The sequence below is a fragment of the Mus musculus genome, chromosome 4 (genome assembly GCF_000001635.26).
Source record: "Mus musculus strain C57BL/6J chromosome 4, GRCm38.p6 C57BL/6J".
Lineage (NCBI taxonomy): Eukaryota > Metazoa > Chordata > Mammalia > Rodentia > Muridae > Mus > Mus musculus.
In genome coordinates, this window is record NC_000070.6 from 70,444,429 (window position 1) to 70,463,947 (window position 19,519).

Genomic DNA, 19,519 nt, shown 5'->3' on the forward strand with positions numbered 1-19,519 from the left:
AAAAGGGAGAGCAGAATCAAGTATTAGAAGGGACAGGAGAGAAATACAGAAGATCATGAAATTGAATAGAAATATGTAGCAGTGTAGGATGGGGAACTGGGGGTAGCCACTAGAAAGTCCTGGCTGCCAGGGAAGCAAGAAGCTACCAGGACCAACAGGGATAACTTCAGCCAAAATACCCAACAAAGGGGAGATACAACCTGTAGAGACCTCCTCTAGTAGATTGACATGGACCCAAGTTGAGGGATGGAGCTACCCACACATCTCAAAATTTTTAACCCAGAAATATTCCTGTCCAAAGGAAAGACGGGGAAAAAAATGGATCCATCCCATATGCAGACACCAAACCCAGACAGTATTGCTGATGACAAGAAGCACTTGCTGAGAGGAGCCTGGTATGGTTCCTGTTAGCACATGACTAATACAGATGCAGATACTCACAGTCAACAATTGGACTAAGCAAGGGGACCCCATTGAAGAACTAGAGAAAGGACTGAAGGGCCTGAAGGGGATTGCAACCCATAGGAAGAATGATTTCAACTAACTGGATCTCTCAGAGCTCCCAGGGACTAAGCCACCAACCAAAGAGTATACATGGAGGGAACTATGGCTCCAGGTACATAAGTAACAGAGGATTGCCTTATCTGACATCAATAGGAGGGAAGTTCCTTGTTCCTGTATAGGCTTAATAATACCACAGCATCAAGGGGGATGTTTGGACATTGATGCAGGTGTGGATGACTGGGTGGGGGAACACCCTTATAGAGGCAAAGGGGAGGTGGAAGAAGGGGAATGGGATGGGAGGTTTGTGGAGGAGGAACTTGGAACAGGGATATCATGTGAAATGTAAACAAATAAAAATAATTAGTGAAATAAGTAAGTAAATAACCAACAGCCAGCCAGCTAGACAGGTTGAATAAGACAAGACCTTTAGATTTGTGTGGTCTAAGGACTGGAAGAGAAAAAAGAAGAAAATCACCAGGATTCGGAGGGTGGCAGATCAGACTTAGAGTTACCCCCCCCCCCAAAAAAAATCTCAAAGGAATGTGGCCCCGAGAAGAGCTACTAGAAGCGTCTTGGGCAGCAAAGACTAGTGGGCCGCCTAGAAGGAGCCAGGGCAACAAAGATAAAATACAGAATTAGAGCGTTAAGCCAGGAATATTGGAGAGAAATGTGTGCTAGCCTCAGGAAGGATTAGAACTGCTCATCCTTTGAGCTAGTGAACATACATTTAAAATTAACTGCTGTATGAGTGTGTCTTTCATTCGCAAATCCAGATGGCTCTTGGGCGGGTGTGCCCATGCGACCTGTCAGGAACACAAAGCAGTTTAGCTAAGCCACTGCTTACAGTGGTCTCTGTAAGTCTCAAACTGAACTGGCTTAGTACTTTCAACCCCTATAGGCACATGCATGCCTAACTGGATTGCTCATGTCCCAGTGCAGTCTCTAGCTGTGATCTATTACCTCTACATAGATACATCTCCAAGTGTCCCAGTCCTTACTTTCCAAGGCTCCATTTAAATGTAAGCTGTTCCATAAAGACTTTTCTTTTTCTGTCTTTCCCAGTAAGTCTCTCCAAAGGGCTCCCAATTCAGTTTTATATAAGTAATTAGTCTCTCCCCTGAGATAGTTATCTCCTTTTCTACTCATCCAACAATAAGACAATGGGACTAGAGATTAAATGATTAGAAATACAGATATCATCTCTATTCTAATGCAGTATATAGTGTATAGAAAAGGCATATAGAAACACAGGCTTTCAAACATTACTTTTCACAGGGATTTTCTTTTCATGGAAATTTTCTACATTTTAAATTCATTGTATGAAAGAGAACCCAGTGAATCACTCAACTAAAGAAAGTAGCACCTTAAGTAAAGCCCTGTGTGTAAAGGATGAGCCAAGAACTTGAGCAGCCACAGTTCTGATATACAAATCTTATAAAGGTCTTAAATTGTTGCTAACAGCATGCCAATACAAAGAATTCTTATATTCTCTAGAATTATTTTATTGCAGATGACATTTAGATATTAATATTCAATTTTTATATTCCTGATTCAAAATAACAATCCTAACTTATTCTAACAATTCAATATATACATACTTATACAGTGACAAATAACAGTGTATGCTATGTGAAAGAATCATCTTCTTTAGGAAAAATAGGAAAAACATCTAGTCCCATGGATAACGATACAAGTGTCTTGGTATCCTGTAAGTGCATGCCCATAAGTTTATGGACTACGTTTGACACCTTGTGTGCTTTCCTTTCTATAACACTGAGTGCTAATTTAGAACCCAGATCTTAGTTTTTAGACTTTTGTATTCCTTGTCTATCACAACAAAAAGCATGTGCTAGGTTCTTAATTACTATCTGTGGAATAAATGAAAGATTTTTAATAGCTTCCTATGAAAAGAGAAACATGCCAGTTCCTATTTCTAGGCGTAACAACTGACTTCCCAGATGCTGCCAAATGTTCCCAACTCCTGGGATCACATGTTCATACTTGACAGAATAGGCATGAATAAGTTAATGGGGTATTGCAAACACCCCTGTGACTTTAGAGACTACATGATAAAACATACCACGGCTTATATTTTTCCCGTTTTTGGATCATTCATTGTAGCAGATGCCTGTTACCATGTTGCAAGGATATTAATTAGCTTAATGAAAATGTCCTTATGATGACTAACAGAGCCTTTTTGCCCCTAGAGAGCCATATGAGTTAGCCATAATGAAAGCAGATTCTATAGTCCCAATTAAGCCTTCAAAGTACTGACTACAGTCCTAAAATCTTGACGACAGTCTCATGAGAAATTCCAAGCCAATATAAACAATGAAAGAAAATTGAACTGAATGCCTCTGAAATTATGCAAGTAAACAAACAAAAATCATTTTTGTTAAAAAGGAGATAAACCAAGTGAAAAATTGGGTCATGGGAATATTTATAAATTATTTTTAAAACCTTTTTATTTAAATATTTTATAACTAAATAGAGATCAAACCCAGGATCTTCTATTTACTAGGCAATGACTTTTCCATAGAATTATATACTCATTTCTTACAAATCAAATATCTAACAAGTGATTTGTGTATACTACTCTATAAACACAACGATAAAAAATATAATTTTAAGATGAACAAAAGAATATCAAAAAGTATTTTCTTAAAAGAAATTCTAAATTGGTAAATAACCATAAAATTAGCTATCAGAGACAGAAAAATTAAAACCATAATGCAGTGAATGTCATTTCACATCTACTAGGATGGCTTTAAGTATAAAAAAGATAGCTAGTAAGTGTTTTAAGTCTGTCGACAATTTAGAACCCTCATTTATTCTTCCTAAAAATAATAATGTCGGAGGACAGGGAGACATCTCAACACAGAGGATTGTATGCTCCTCTGGTCTCCACAGGCACTACACTCATATGTACATGATAGTCCACAGACACATATGTATACACATAACTAAAAACAAACAAAAAACTCTTAAACATATGGGGTGGAGGGAGGTTGAAGACACATGATGTTCATCTTTGCTTTTAATATATAACATGCTCTGTCCAAACAAACTCATACAAAATATACTTATTCCACCCCCACAAAATGATAATATAAAATTGTGTTCTTATTTTGGAAAATCATCTGATATTTCCTCATAGAGTTAAACAGAATTAATAAATGACATAGCAAATTCCACTCCTAGTGACATGCCCCAGAGAAATGAACAGCCTTGTACACACAAACACTGGGGAATACAATTCAGAGGCAGAGCGCTTTGCTAGCCCAACAAATAAGTTCCCAAACTCAATCTCCAGTAGTGGGGAAAACTTGAGGGTGTATTGGCAACATTTATATACACAAAACCATGAACAGAAATGTTCATAGCTGCATTACTTATAGCAGATCACTTTTAAATGTCCACCAATTCAGGAAAGAATAAATAAAATGCAGCTTCTATGCAATTTACAAAAAAAGTATGCATTACTGATACCTTTTTCAATATGATGAACTCTGAAAGTATACCACATGAGAGAATCCAGATACACAGTGCACAGTGTTGGCTAGGACATCTGAATTCTCATTTCACATGCGGATTAAAATTTGATATAAATTCTTAGAAAGTAAACTGTTGTGATTTTTAATAACTCCCTTTCACATATACCCTCTAGAACCTAATTCATCAATACAGTTTACTTCGGAGAAGGAAGTAAAGACCTAAAGAAAGACCTTACCAATGGTGCAATTGCCTGTAGAAGTCACTGCGGAACACGGGCAGCGATGGCACTGTTTTGCGGCATCAGGACTCGGATAAAATCCTTCTTTGCATTCTTCACAGTGTTCCCCTTTACTATTTTCCTGGCAGTTTAGACAAGCACCTAAAAGAATTATTGTTTCAGAGTTAGCAAACTTTAGAATCCTGCCTGCTTCAGGAAGACCACAGATTATACAGAAAAAGAAGCAGGAGTACTATTTAGTTTTTATTCTGTGTTATTTTCTGAAAGGAAGGGAGAGGACAGGAGAGGAGAGGAGAGGAGAGGAGAGGAGAGGAGAGGAGAGGAGAGGAGAGATTTAGAGATAAAGAGATAGCTCATCTTTAAATGCCTTTATAGCTTTCACAGACAATCTGGGACTCCCAGCATCTGTGTGCCACCTCACAACTGTCACTGCAGCCCAAAGGGATTCTCTATACCTTCTTCTGACCTTTTTGGGGATACACGGAGACAAAACACTTATACACATAAATGGATAAAATAAGTAGATCTATTTTTTAAAAAGATTTATTACTTGCGTGTATATGCCTATGTGTGTTTCTGTGTAACATGTTTGTGTAAGTGCCCTTGGCAACCAGCAACAGGAATTGGAACTCTAATCAATTGGAGTTCCAGGTGCTTGTGAACTGCCCAATACAGGTGCTGGGAACCCACCGTGTAGCCTCTGCAAGAACAGTAAATGCTTTTAACTGCTGAGTCATTCTTCCAGCCCATCTTGATTTATTTCTGAACTAGCTAAGTCTAGGAATTCAATGTTCTATAAGAGAAAAGTTGGGTATGTGATTATAGTCACAATATGCACTCATTGATTGGCTATATACTAAAAACAGACTAACTTTGTGCAAATAAAACAATAAGATAATATATATTAATAGAAGAGTATATAACTGCGGCACTTTCATACTTTGGATACTTCTATGAACTATAATGAACTACTTATGCATACAAACATGCATCTTAAAGACAGCATTGGTTGAAAAACAAAGAATGGCATATATAGAGAAAATTAATTTTGTAGAATTTCAGAAAGCCACAGTAGGGGTTGGAGAGATGGCTCAGTGGTTAAGAACACTGCATATTCTTTCAGAGGCCCCCATTTAAATTCCTATCACCACATGGCAGCTCACAATCATCTTTCTCCAGATCCAGGAGATCTGGCACCCTCTTCTGGCCTTCAAGGGCACTGCATGCATATGGTGCACAGACATGCATTCAGAAAAAAGTCATATATATAAAATAAAGTATAATAAAAAAAGCAACATTAATGGGGGGACGGGGAGAGATGAGAAAAGAGTCAATCAGTTTTAGGGTAAAATCTGGAAGTAAGTTCTGTTCTTTTACAGTGTGAGGTGACTACAACTGATGTATATTTGACAACAACAAGGTCTTGATGCCTACCAGAAGTGATGGGACGTGCTAATACCTGTGTGATCTTTCCCCGGGGTTCCAGGTATTGAAACTAAGCCCATAAACATATTTAACTTGTCAGTTGACTAAAACTAAAGACTGTCCCAAAAAAATTGGAGAAAGAATCACATGATTGAGTTTTACCAGGAATAATATTTATTTTACCTATATATAATTTAAATATTTTTGTTTACTTTCAGCATGTGTATCTGTTTCATTTTTGTCCTGAGACAAGGGTCTTGTGACCATGGGAAGGGTGTCATATGGCTTGTCACTTTGGATGAAGTTCCCTCAGTAGTTAGTGGGCCTCAGCATTAAGGTTGTTTACTTTGAGGTTTTTTTTTTTCCCCCGAAGGTAGACATCCTGTCCAATGGGTATTCATGGTCTGTGACTATATTTATATGCATGCTTCTGAAGACTGATACTGTAGCCTTAACTATTAAATAAAAGTTGATACTGAAGCAACTAGTAAAACAGACCCCAAAAAGCAACACTAAGCTTATACAAAAATACATAATACATCAAACCAAAAATATGTACATAGTAAAAACTTTAAATATGGACAGAGACAGTTAAAAAATTTTATGGATTATTGTCTCTGTAAACAGGGGAAAGAAAATATATCTGAGAAAACACCTGCTCAACTCTTTTGAAATTTTCCAATTCAAATATGTGTTGTAATGGCTATTCTTGTTTTTCAACTTAAGTACATCTAGAATTAGCTAAAACTCAAGTGGCATTTCAACTAAATCTGGGGCCTGGGTGAGATCACTCAAGTGGAAGGGACAAACGTGCTAAGCTCTCTCTGAGTGCAGAGGAGGCACCAGTATAGCGCTGATCTAGGGAGATGGAACACAACTGACAGAAAAGGCAATGCAGCCACACAGGACAGAAGCCGGGAGAGTGTGAGATCCTGAAGCAGAGCAGCAGCTCAGCAGTCAAGGCAGTCAGTGAATCAGGCTGCTCGAGTCTCACTCCCATGGGAGACGACCAAGACACAAGAGTGCCTTGAGTTCTTAACATAAGTCTGCTACCCGAAAACAAAGTTTGCAGTTAAAAAATAGTTGACTCTCTTGCACTTCCATTTAAGAAAAATGTGCTCAATAAAGAAAATTTGGAAAACAAGTAAAAGGAGAAGAGAAGTGCCTCCGTAATCTCATTAGCATTTGGGATACCTTCCGTGACCTCTTACCTTAGTTATAGAGATTTGGGTTTTGTCACTGAAACTGCCTAATTATATGGCACTTGTTGTTTTAAAGCCCAACTATTCACATATGCCATTCATAAAAACATTGTTATGAAATCATTCTAATAGCTATTACTTCCAGACTGCTTCTGATGATTTGTAGAGAAGCACAAATGTATTTAATTTTACAGCAAACTACTAGGTGGTTAACCCAAGTTTATGGATACAGAAACATATTAAATAACTTGCCCAAGATATAGTCAAAATTTAATTTTCTGAGATTCTAACCATGTATTATCAATGTAACAATATTAATTATGCATTGTTATAAATTATAGTGTCTAAGTGTTTTTTGTGTCATAACTATCATTCTGGTAAGCATTTTCATAAAGATTTTTTTATGAATTTAGAATTATTTTTTCAGAAGGTTCCGGAAAACAGAATTTCTGGCTTAAATATTTTTAAAGGGCCTTTTAATACCTACTGTCAAATTTTTCCCTGTGATATTTTTTCCAATATATTTTACTACAAAATGAGAACTTTGAAACTCTGAAACTACCTAAAACAGAAATTCCAGACATAATGGGAAGAATAACCATGCAAACATACAAAGTGGCCACTAGAGGGCGACGGTACCACAGTACTCTTGAAAACTCATCTGTGCTAAAAATTGTATGTGAACTGGCTGTTTTCAGTAAGGTGCTCACTCCTTCACATTGGATTTATACTTTTCATATGGTGAACCATTTATTTCTTCTAGAAATAAGAATTATTCAATGGATTCATTTTACTTTATCTCCAGAGCACCTGCAGGTCAGTGTGATAACTGCCACCTGCTATGAAGAAAAAAAAGTCTTGTAGATGGCTTTCTGGTACTTTAAATCATCCAGGGAATAACTGATGATTTGACCCAATAAAATATTCTTCTTGTTATCCAATGCTGACTCTCACCATTCTTTTTCATATTTTACCATTAGTTTGTTCATTTATCCAACAAAGAATAAGTGGGTGCTCACTCTGTGCCAATACCTGGAGTAGAGCCTGTACAAACAGCAAGGATGAAGCCGTTCCTGTTCCTGCCCCATGGAGCTGCCATGCAGTGAGTGTGCACATGAGAGTAATGGCCACAAGTAAACATAGAAACATCGGTTATGCCAAGTACTCTGAAAACTTGCAGATGCATGTGACAGTGTGTAGTGAGGCTTTGCATTTAGTGAGGAGCGACAGGAAATGCTAAGAAGTCACCTTTTGTTGAAGACCTGAAAAAAATCTATGATTTAATAAGGCAAAGGGGTCTGCGGTGTGGATGGAGCTGAGTTGGAAAGGCCATTCTTGTCAGGGGAAGGAACATGCATAGTAACTTTGGGACACATGCAACAGTAAAGAAAAAGAACATTACAGACAGATGACACAATGTCTAAACAGATTTCGCTACACACACTTCACTGGACAAAAGGAATAAGCTTCCAGTGTCGATTCTTCTGGGATCCATTCAGTTTACATTTAGTCTGATGACCTGGTCTCATGAAATCTCATGTACGTATTAAAGTCATATATGTCCTGATTGTTTTCCATGTGGATGTTAAAAGACTTTCCAGGAAGGTCCTCCAATCTTACGTTGAGGGCTTTCGAAGATCAGAGGGACTTGTGTTCACTTTGATACAATCTGAGTTTGCTTAGCTGTGTGTGTGTGTGTGTGTGTGTGTGTGTGTTTTCTGGTATTATCTGGCTGGGCATTTGCTGAGCTTTCTGACGTGTAGGCTGAATGTTTTCCATCATTTAGAAAGGTTTGGCCATCAGTTCCTGAGCCCCCTTACACTTACGTTAGACTCTGGCTGTGCGTGTCTCATCCCTCCTGCCTTTCCTACTACCTTGTTATAAGGATGCTTCAGGTTAGACAGTTTTTATGGTATCCTATGTGGATATCTTGCCTTCATTGACTAAAAGCCTTCTCTTAGCTCATATAACAAGTTATTAACTTCAAATACCATAATTTTTAGTTTTAGGTCCCTTCTATTTAAAAATTTTTATTTACCTATGTATTCTTTTTTAATGCATGAGTATTCTGTCTGCATGTGTACCTGCATGCCGGAAGAGGACATCAAATCCCTTTATATATGGTCATGAGCCACCATATGGTTGCTTGGAATTGAACGCAGAACCTCTGGTAGAACAGCCAGTGTTCTTAACCACGGAGCCATCTTACGAACCTATAGATTGCTGTTTTGAAAATGCATGTGTATGAGTTGGCAGCTTTATATGCATGCAAGTACATATGTATGTGTGGAAGTCAGAGGACAATCTCAAGTGTTATCCTCAAGAATGCTTTCCAGTTCTTTTGAGAGGAGAGTCTCAATGACCTGGACTTCAGCAATTAGGGTAGACTGGATGATCATCAGCTAGTTCCAGGAATCCCCCTGAGCTCAGATTACAACTACATGGCACTGGGGCTAGAGAAATACACGGCTGTGTTTAAGAATACTGGCTGCTTGAAAGTACCCAAGGAGCTGAAGGGGTGTGCAACCCTATAGGTGGAATAACAATATGAACTAACCAGTACCCCCAGAGCTCATGTCTCTAGCTATATATGTAATAGAAGATGGCCTAGTCGAGATAGCATTTGAGATGTAAATAAAGAAAATATCTAATAAAAAATTGAAAAAAAAAAGAATACTGGCTGCTCTTCTAGAGGACCCACATTTACCTCTCAGCACCCACAATGGCTCACAACTGTTTGTAACTTTAGTTACAGGGGATCAGATGCCCTCTTAGATACTGGTACACAGACATACATTAGACAGCACCCACATTATAAAACTATGCCCCGCATTTTAACATGGGATTTAAACTCAGGTCCCTTTGCTTGCATGGCAAGCACTTTACTAACTGAGCTATCTCCCTAGTCTTCATAATCTCCCTGTGACCCCATGACCCCCCCCCCCCCGTGTGTGTTTGTGTGTGAGTGTGTGTGCACATGCATTGTAGTGCTATTCTCTGGTGAAATTCTATCTTTTTAATCATTTTGTCTTATTTTTCTTCTAATTCCTCAATATAATAGTTTCACTTATTTTGAAATTTCAGTTTTAATTCTAATAACAATATTATTGTAGTTCTGTTTCCATTATTTATATTTTTATTACTAGCCACATTTTTCCATTTTTGTAGTCTCTGTTCTTTATTGTTTATCACACCTGTGTGGTGCTACACATCTTTAGTCCTAGCAGTAGCAATCAGATCTCTGTGAGTTTGAGACCAGCCTAGTCTATAGTTAGCTCCAGGACATACAGGGCTATTACACAGAGAAACCCTGTCTTGGAAAAAAAAAAAAAACAAAATAAAATAAAACTAAACTAAACTAGAAGGGAAAAGGGCTCTCATTTCTTCTAATAGGCAAATATGAGAAAATGACGGCCTCGATTCAATCAGGCATGATGGCTGTTTTCTTATCTACCAGCTCAACACTAGTTCTTCACTATTTCTTGGCATGACCTTTTGGATTAAGAATTTGGCAGACCTTTGTCTTGACATTGGGGGTTCCACCATTCATACCCATTCCATGAATCTTTAGAGTTTGGCAATGTATTAAGGAAGAGCTGGCTGCATGTTATGACAAGCCCTCTTCTCTTTAAAAGGATTTTTGTCTCCTCAGCATAAAACATCTTCTGGCCCAGACGTCTTAGTCAGGGTTGGGAGAACTGGCCTTGTGTTTGGGGCTCCTCTAGTTTCCACCTACCACCCAGGCTCCAGATGGCTGTCAAAAGCTCTCCTTCAAGTATAAAACCTTTCCTTTGGCCAACCCTTACTCCATACCCTGTGCTCAGAATCAGCAAATCTCTACTGGAAAGAAATCATGTGGTGTATACATGCAGCCTAACTTAGCTGAAGACATCTTGGGCCATAACTTTTATGACTATGTCTAAGCAATCCTATACCTTTCCTTATATAGCCTTCCTGCACACTGCAGATTACAAGAAAAAGAGTGGTAGGGTAATGGAACTTTATGACTAGAACTTCTCTACTGGCACCAGGAACATGCGAGACATCTTTGATGTTAGTTTGAGATAAATTAACTACATTCTAGATTTAATGAAAGTAACCTTTGACCTTTAAATCCACAATTCTTTATTTGCTGATTCAAGTTGTGAGGATTGGCCAGAGTAGCTGCCACTCTTGACTTTAGTTGTGTAAGTAACCCCACAGTAAATTTCACTCAGCAATCTTGTATCTGCCTCTCTCTTTCTAAGTGCTATGGAGTCTCAGTTCTTTCACACAGGAATTCCCAAGTGATTGTGGCTTGCTTGGAAGAGCTCTAACTTATTTTTCAATGTCTGTCACTGTGAAGTCAAAGTCAACACTTTGTGTTGTTCTCCAATCTTCAATCTATATGATTTTTGAAATTCATGAAATATTTTAAGTTGTTATAAAAGTCTGACTTGCCATATGCCTTATTATATCTACTTAAAATTTCAAGGCCTTATAAACTATTTGAAAAGAATCAATGCATTAAGGCTTCAAGATTTAAGGAATAAAGAATAATTTCATGATACTATTAAAAAAATACATACCTGTGTGAACATCACAACTATCAGACCGGTTGTTGCACTGGCAAGGCAAGCAGCCTGTCTTACCAAAGCCATAATGTCCATCTTGGCATTTGTCACACATGGAGCCGGTGACACCCACTTTGCATTGGCAATTCCCAGAACTGCAAATAAAAGCAAAGACAGTGAATAAAAGTAAGTGATTTTGAAAACTGTAGCTTAATGCTCCATAAATTATCTCAACACAGCCAAGAATTTCTACTAGAGTCTACTTCCAAGAATAAAAGGGGACTTGAGAGATGGCTTAGTGGTTAAGAGTATTGGCTGTTCTTTCCAGAGGGCCCATGTTCAGTTCCCAGCATCCACACTGCAGCTCACAACTCTCTGTAACTCCTATTCTGGGGGATCCGACACCCTCAAACAGATATATGCAGTCAAACCACCAGTGCTCATAAATCAACAATAATACATTATTAAAACACGTAAGAGGGATTATTATTATTGTAGGGTTTTGTTTTCTAGAGTCCTAGACTTGCTTCCTAGCATAGTCTGCCCTGGAACTTACCATGTAGCTTAGGCTGTCCTCAAATTCATAAACCCATTGCCCCAGCCACTTAAACTAGAGAAATTTATGGTTATATTTTAGCTAATAGTATTAATAACAATTTATGACAATTCTATTCTCTGTGCTTGGAATGTTTAAAATACATGACAAAGGACTCATGGAGAGTAGATGTTCATAGTGTAAAACCTTTCTTTACTGAACACTAGAATTTAGAACACATATCACTATTTCTCATTCTAGGATTATCCCATAGCTCTGCAGATATCCTTTCAAATTGGAGAAAAGAATCAGACTTTACCTAGCTCCTGTCTCACAAATATGAAGAATAAGAACTTGATAGATGAATCATTTCACACCAATTTCTAGACTAGCTACTTGATATTATTCTCTATTTTGAGTCTAAAAAGTATTTAAATCATAGTTCTGGGATGTAAGGTGGAGTACACAATTAAGTAAGTATGACTAGAATGGGGATGCCTAGTGAATTTCACATTAAATTCTGAAGAGGTTATTTTTATTTATGTGTCTGTGTGTTTGTCTGTGAACATGTTTGTGGGTACTGACAGAAGCCAGAAGAGGGTATTGGATACCCTGGAGCTAAAGTTACAGGCAATTGTGAGCTGTTAGTCTGGAGTACTAGAAACTGAGCTCTAGTCCTCTGTAAGAGCAATAATCACTCTTAAGTACCAAACCATCTAACTCCTGCATTAATTTCTATGAAAATTTTAGGTTGCCCCACTATGCTCATAGCAGCCTTATTTATAATAGCCAGGAGCCTGAAAGAAACCAGATGTCCTTCAGCAGAGGAATGGATACAGAAAATGTGGTACTTTTACACAATGGAATATACTCAGCTATTAAAAATCCATGAAATTCTTAGGCAAATGGATAGAACTAGAAAATATCATCCTGAGTGAGGTAACCCAACTGCAAAATAAAACACATGGTATGCACTCACTGATAAGTGGATATTAGCCCAGAAACTCAGCATAGCCAAGATACAATTGGCAAAACACATTAAACTCAAGAAGAAGGAAGACCAAAGTGTGGATACTTTGGTCCTTCTTAGAAGGAGAACAAAACACTCACAGGAGCAAATATGGAGATAAAGTGTAGAGTAGAGACTAAAGGAAAGGCCACCCAGAAACTGTTCCACCTGGGGATTCATCCCATATACAGTTATCAAATCCATATACTATATGGATGCCAAGAAGTACATGCTGAAAGGAGCTTGAATATGGCTGTCTCCTGAGAGACCTTGCCAGAGCCTTACAAATACAGAAGCAGATGTTAGCAGCCAGCCATTGGATACACCTTCTGCTGGAGACAATATAAGGACATTGGAAGAAGGGAGTCTAGCTCTTGCTCCTGCTTCTTCGCCTGCTTGCTGCGTGAGACTGAGTAACTGCTAGATCCTTGGACTTCCATTCACAGCTGCGACTGAACCATTGTTGGGAATTGGGCTGCCGACTGTAAGTCATCAATAAATTCCTTTACTATATAGAGACTATCCGTAAGTTCTGTGACTCTAGAGAACCCTGACTAATACAGTCCCTAATAGAGGAATTAGAGAAGAGACTGAAGGAGTTGAAGGGATTTGCAACTCCATAGGAAAAACAACAATATCAACCAACCAGACCCCCCAGAACTCCAGGGACTAAGCCATCAACAAAGGAGTACATATGGCTCAGCTGCATATGTAGCAGAGGATGGCCTTGTTATGTATCAATGGGAGGAGAGGTCCTTGGTCCTATGAAGGCTCAATAGATGCCCCAGTGTAGGAGAATCAAGGGCAGGGAGGTAGGAGTGGGTAGGTGGGTGGAGAAACACCCTCATAGAAGCAGAGGGAGAGAGGATGTGATAGGATGTTTCTGGGAGAGAGGGAAACTGGGAAAGGGGATAATATTTGAAATGTAAATAAAGAAAATATCCAATAAAAATTAAAAAAAAATAAAGGCATTAGAGGATTTTGGATATCCTGGAGCTAAAGTTACAGGCAATTGTGAGCTGCCAGTCTGGAGTACTAGGAACTGAGCTCTAGTCCTCTGTAAGAGCAATAATCACTCTTAAGTACCAAACCATCTCTCTAACTCCTGCATTAATTTCCATAAAAATTTTAGGCTGTTAACTACCCCAAAAGTTAAAGTAAATAAAGACTTAAAAATTTATTTAGTTCCTATCAATTTTTATTTATATTCATTTCTTAAATGGCAATAACAACAATAATAATAATAACAATGCCTCAATCATTAAAATATAAAACTTTTGTGTTATTTTCTTTTAAAATTGTTTAATTTTTTTTTTTTGTTTTGAGCGAGAATTCCTATGTCAGTGGTTCTCAAGCTGTGGGTCACAACCACTTTGTGGGTTGAACAACACTTTCAGGGTGCCACATATCAGATATTTATATTATGATTCATAATAGTAGCAAAATTTCAGTTAAGAACAGCAGTGAAGATAATTTTATGGGTGGGGTCAGCACAACATGAGAAACTATATTAAAGGGCCCCAGCATCAGGAAGGTTGGGAACCACCGCTCTGGTGTAGTCCTGTCCTAGAATTCACTATGTAGACCTGGCCAGTCTGAAACACACAGAGATCCACCTACCTCTGTCTTCTAAATTCTGGACTTAAAGGATTGTGCTACCGAACCCAGGTTTTTGTTTGTTTGTTTGTTTGTTTGTTTGTTTTGTTTTAGTTAGGGACTCCCATCCAATGAATCAAAACAGAACTCAAAGGGCAAGAACATTCATTGCTGTGACCTATACAAAACAGTCTTCTGTCACACAGTAGAAAATTCCTTGCTGTGACCCACGTAAGACAGCCTCCCACCAAACACAGGCAGGGCAGGGTTAACAGTGAACTGAAGGGACAAAAGGAAGATGTCCTGCGGTTGTCATCTATATGAACATCTAGCAGAGAAGGCCCATAACAGCATACAGGTTTCTTTTGCAGTTTTGAGGATTCAAACCAAAGGGATGATATATGCCAGGCAAACACTTTACCATTGCACTACATCACACCCCTTAAAGAACCATTTCATAGCAGCATATAATGGCATTACTCAAATGCACAATCTCTTACTTAATTCCCCTGACAGAATTTAGGTTGCTTTCAACATCTGACTATTACAAGTTGTTGGGAACATCAGTTGGGTCTTGTTGTACTCCTATGGCAAGAAATAGGAAGTGGGTTGAACAAAGACTTCAGTGGTTCGTGGAGAAATGAAGACATGGGCTTTAGGAAGACCAGAGCTAGTCTGTTTCTAGGTGCAGAAATATACACAGTAATGTGTTAGAGAGTTGGCTCAGTAATTAACAGTACTTTTGATCTTACAGTGGACCCAAGCTCAATTTCCAGCACCTGCACTGCGGCTCACAACCCATAATTCCAATTCTAGGGGACCCAATACCCTATTCTAGGTATGTCTAAGTAAAACCACAGCCTGGTAGACTCTATTCAATGAAACAGAAGTCATCAAAGTGACCATAACACATGGCGCAAAGCACAACAGTTCAAAAGGGCTGCGTCAGGTGTAATTCTCACAGCATTTAGTCCACTCACGGTCGTTTCTCTGGGTAACTTTCAATTCATTTTGTCTACCCCATGCTCTTACAGTCATCCATTATGTCCAATATGCCATCTACTTCTCTCACATTTTCCTCAAGTAACTCTTGGTAGAGTTATTTCTTCTGTACACTTTCCTAGAATAGTCCATGTTCCTCTTTACCTCTAAAATTTTTCCTGCTTTCAGGGCTTCTTCCAATAAGACTTTTCTTTAGCTGGTCCACAGAGATCTTGTGTCTTCTCACATTTACATTTTAATACCAAATGTAATTTTTGTTTTGTTTTGAGACAGGCTTTCTCTATATAGTCCTGGCTGTCTTCAAACTCAGAGATCTACTTGCATTATCCAATCCCAAAGGTAATTTATTCTGTACTCTTTCACCATGTAAAGCTTCTTCCCCCAGTCCATTATCAAAGTCCTGAGACAAAGGCCTATCATGTGGTTTCCTATTGACAAGACCTAGCACAAGTCCAGAGACTGTGTTTTGGAACAGACTGTTCTAATGTTGTACACCTTGATGAGTGGGTTCTTAATTCAGGGATGATATGTTACCAACGTGACAACCTCAAAAATGTCAAGAAAGTAAAGGTTTGGTTTGTTGTACATACTTAATATTAACACCCCCATGAATTTTCAATAAATATACAGACTAAGTTTTGGCATTAGGCACAGGGAAGAGGAAAAGATTAAAAACACTAATTGCCAGGGTATTTTCAGGGGGAAAAAAACCAAATTTTCTCTTTGCCTACACTTGTCCTCAATAGGGATGCTGTCTTTGTTTTGTTTTGTTTTGTTTTTTAAAGATGGGCATTCAGAATGTCATCCAGTCTAGGCTGATCCTTAACTCTCAGCCGTCTGACTGCTCTAAGTACGTACAGTTGTGCACCACAAGGCTCAGAGGAAAATGCCTTTCTTTACATATTTTAAATGTTTCTTTACATGTTCATTGTAGAGCTCAGAAGTTTAGACTTTATGAAATCTTGGCAGCAGTCACACTACATAGGAGATGGTTAAACCAAAAGCTGCATTTAAAAATAATTTTCTTAGAGATTTAGTTGCTAACAGTGACTCCCTAAAGGAACTGATTCAGGACAGGAGGCCAAGTTAAAACTATTAATACTTAAATGGCCCTTAACATATCACTTAATGCAATTCCCTGTCATCCCCACTTTCTATTACTATAATAAAAAATGAAAGTTCTAAATTTGGAGATACTGGGACTCTGAAATGAATTTTGTAGAAGTAATAGAACTTCTAACCATGTATACTCTAGTTGCAGTTTAAAAATCTACTCTACTTGTAGTTTACAAATCCAAGATATTTTTTAATGAGTTATGCTTCTCAGTTTACTATACCACTACTACAACCAAAAAGTTTTATGTTCTACCCCTACGAAAATATTTCAGAGTTGAAGTTTGCTTCTGTGATGGTTAATGCTGACTGTCAACCTAACAGGATCTGGAATCATCTAGAAGGCAAAATTTGAGGCACTCCCATGAGAGATTATCTAGAATAGGTTATTTGAGGGGAAAAGATCCATCTGAAAAGTGGCTTGTGTTCTGGAATGCAGAAAAAGGAAAGGGGCAGCCATGCATGAGCATTCATTTTCCTCTGATTCCTGGCTGGCTAGGCAATAAGACCAGGTCTCTGGTATCAGGACATCCCTGCTGTGATGGGTTGTAACTTGGAGCTGTATGCCAAAATAAATCCTATTGACAATAAGCTGCCTTTGCTGAGTATTTTATCACAACAACAGGAAGAATAGCTGAGACAGCTTTCTTTTTCTTTTCCTCTTGGTTATCTGAAGAATTGTCAAAAAGGAGTAGAAAAGTAGAAAAATAAATCTACTCAGTTTTACATGGAAAGTTTTTAAAGCTTTACTCAAATAAATTTAATCTAGAAAAGAAAGAAAGACAGTCTTGTGTTAATATTATATACTTACCACCACTCAAATATTGTATCTTAAATAAAAATCATGTATTGAACTATATTTCTATTCAAAGCTACATAGACTATTCAGCCATGTAATTTCCTGGCAAATAATTGTATTTACAGAAAAAGGACTTAAAATGGAGATATCCTAGAGGCAGCAACAAGATAGCAATAATAATAATAATAATAATAAAATAATAACAATAAGCAATGAACCTCTGTGTTAAAGAACTATGTTAATAAGTAATATTGTCATTAATCCTCTGGATAATTCTTCTAGTAGAATTCACAATCTCTAATTTGCTATTGGGAAGGAAGAGCTATTGTCTATAGTCAGTGAGTTAGGTTTATTTCTCATAGCTCACCATCCTACAGGTTCTGACAATTGATTCTTTTCTACCTGATCTAGAATAAATAATGTCTCTTTTTCACTGCCAGTAAAAGTCAAATGTTCCCCAAGAGAAGCTGAACAATCTGATAATCTGATAACTATCATAAGGTAACAAGGTACAAGGTTCTCCGAGAATACATCATCAAGTACTTAGATACTCAAGTTAGATTAAAGTTTAAATTTTGTACTGTCCATATAGAGGGTGAGCTCTACTCTTTTAAAAAATTCAATAGACATTTACCAAGCATGCCTCTTAAGTAACTTTGCAAAACAGAAAAGATATTCTGATAGATATCTAGTCTTACACAAGCATACCCCAAAGCCACTACATGATCTGGCAAAGATGAACATTCATCATGTCTGAAACAAAGCAAGGCATTGTGATTCAGTAAGAAGGGGTCATAATTATTCTACATATGAGAAAAGTACAAAGAAAGTCACTCTTACGCAGATTTTTAACTGCACTTTATTAGCCAAGTTTCAAGCATTTCAGTCATCCATGAAAACATGCTTGTTCTTCATTCCTCTAAGTCTTTACTTAGTATTCAAATGGATCAAGAATCTGAGGTCTGAGGATCTGCCTCGTCTACCATGGGACACTAAATCACAAACACCCTGTAGCTATGATACAGCCATGTTTCCTGAGTTGTTGCTGGCTATGTTTTCCCTTTAGAATTCTGTTCTGGGCACTCAAAACACTGATGTCAGCTGGCATCTTTTCCCCTGGAGAATATAACCCTTAGTTACTTATTTTAAAATCAACCAGAGTAATTCCAGGAATCTCGATGAAGCCAGTGATTGAATCTAGATACCACAATTCACTTTTCCTAGGTAGATTTTCTTTAAATAACAGGAAAGAAAGTGCTTTCTTTTCACTTAAAACAAAAGGAAACAAACAAACAAACAAAAAACCCTAATGGAGTAGAGTTTGCTTGTGATATTGCACTAAATGTGCTTTTTCATCATGTTTCTAATGGTCCACAGCCAATTTCAGAATGTATAAGAATTAAATCACTCACCAAACATAAAGCTTTGCTTGTGTGACTTCTTTTATAGAATAAAGCTGTACAACACTCTCTTTCATGGTCTCCCTGTTACAGACTGCTGCTTTCTGATGCAAAGGTCAATGATATAAATGTGAGGGAGGAGGCTGCAAAAGACTGTGCTTATTCACAGATTCGAAAGGAAATAACTGAAGATTCACAGTTTCTCCTCTGTAGAGGAAGAACACAGTACTGCAGTATGAATAGAAATCAGAAATCTGTAAGATATGCTAGCAAGACATTTAAAGTAGAATTTGTTCCTCCAGTGTCATTTCCTAGAGACTTGAATTTCTAGCAAAGTTTGAACACTCTACAGAGAATCAGTTTGCTATATGTGCGAAATCTATGCATAGACCCCACATTTCTTAAACTATCCAAATGGGTTTTGAGATTTTCTCATAGTGCCAATGTTTACACAGTTTACCCAATCATTGGTGCAATAAACATTGTAAGGCTTTAATACTTAAAAAATATTTCTTTGGGAAGGGTTAATAATCAGAATCCACATTATACATGAATGATCAATTCAAAAAACAAAGTCAGTAAAAGTGTTACAGAAAGTTATTCTTCAAGCTGGTGTCATAGCTCAATCTGGAGAGCATGCAAACATGT

The 19,519-nt window shown here is 37.8% G+C and overlaps 1 protein-coding gene across 1 annotated transcript in view; it reads right to left on the reverse strand.

Annotated features, from left to right (window-relative positions):
* Positions 1 to 19,519, reverse strand: part of Megf9 (multiple EGF-like-domains 9) — a 103,002-nt gene that overhangs the window by 12,502 nt on the left and 70,981 nt on the right. The window contains exons 3-4 of the mRNA NM_172694.2: positions 11,433 to 11,572; positions 4,235 to 4,378 (exon numbers count right to left, since the gene is read on the reverse strand). Of these exons, the coding sequence (NP_766282.1) occupies positions 4,235 to 4,378; positions 11,433 to 11,572 (284 nt within the window). The remainder of the gene's footprint in view (positions 1 to 4,234; positions 4,379 to 11,432; positions 11,573 to 19,519) is intronic.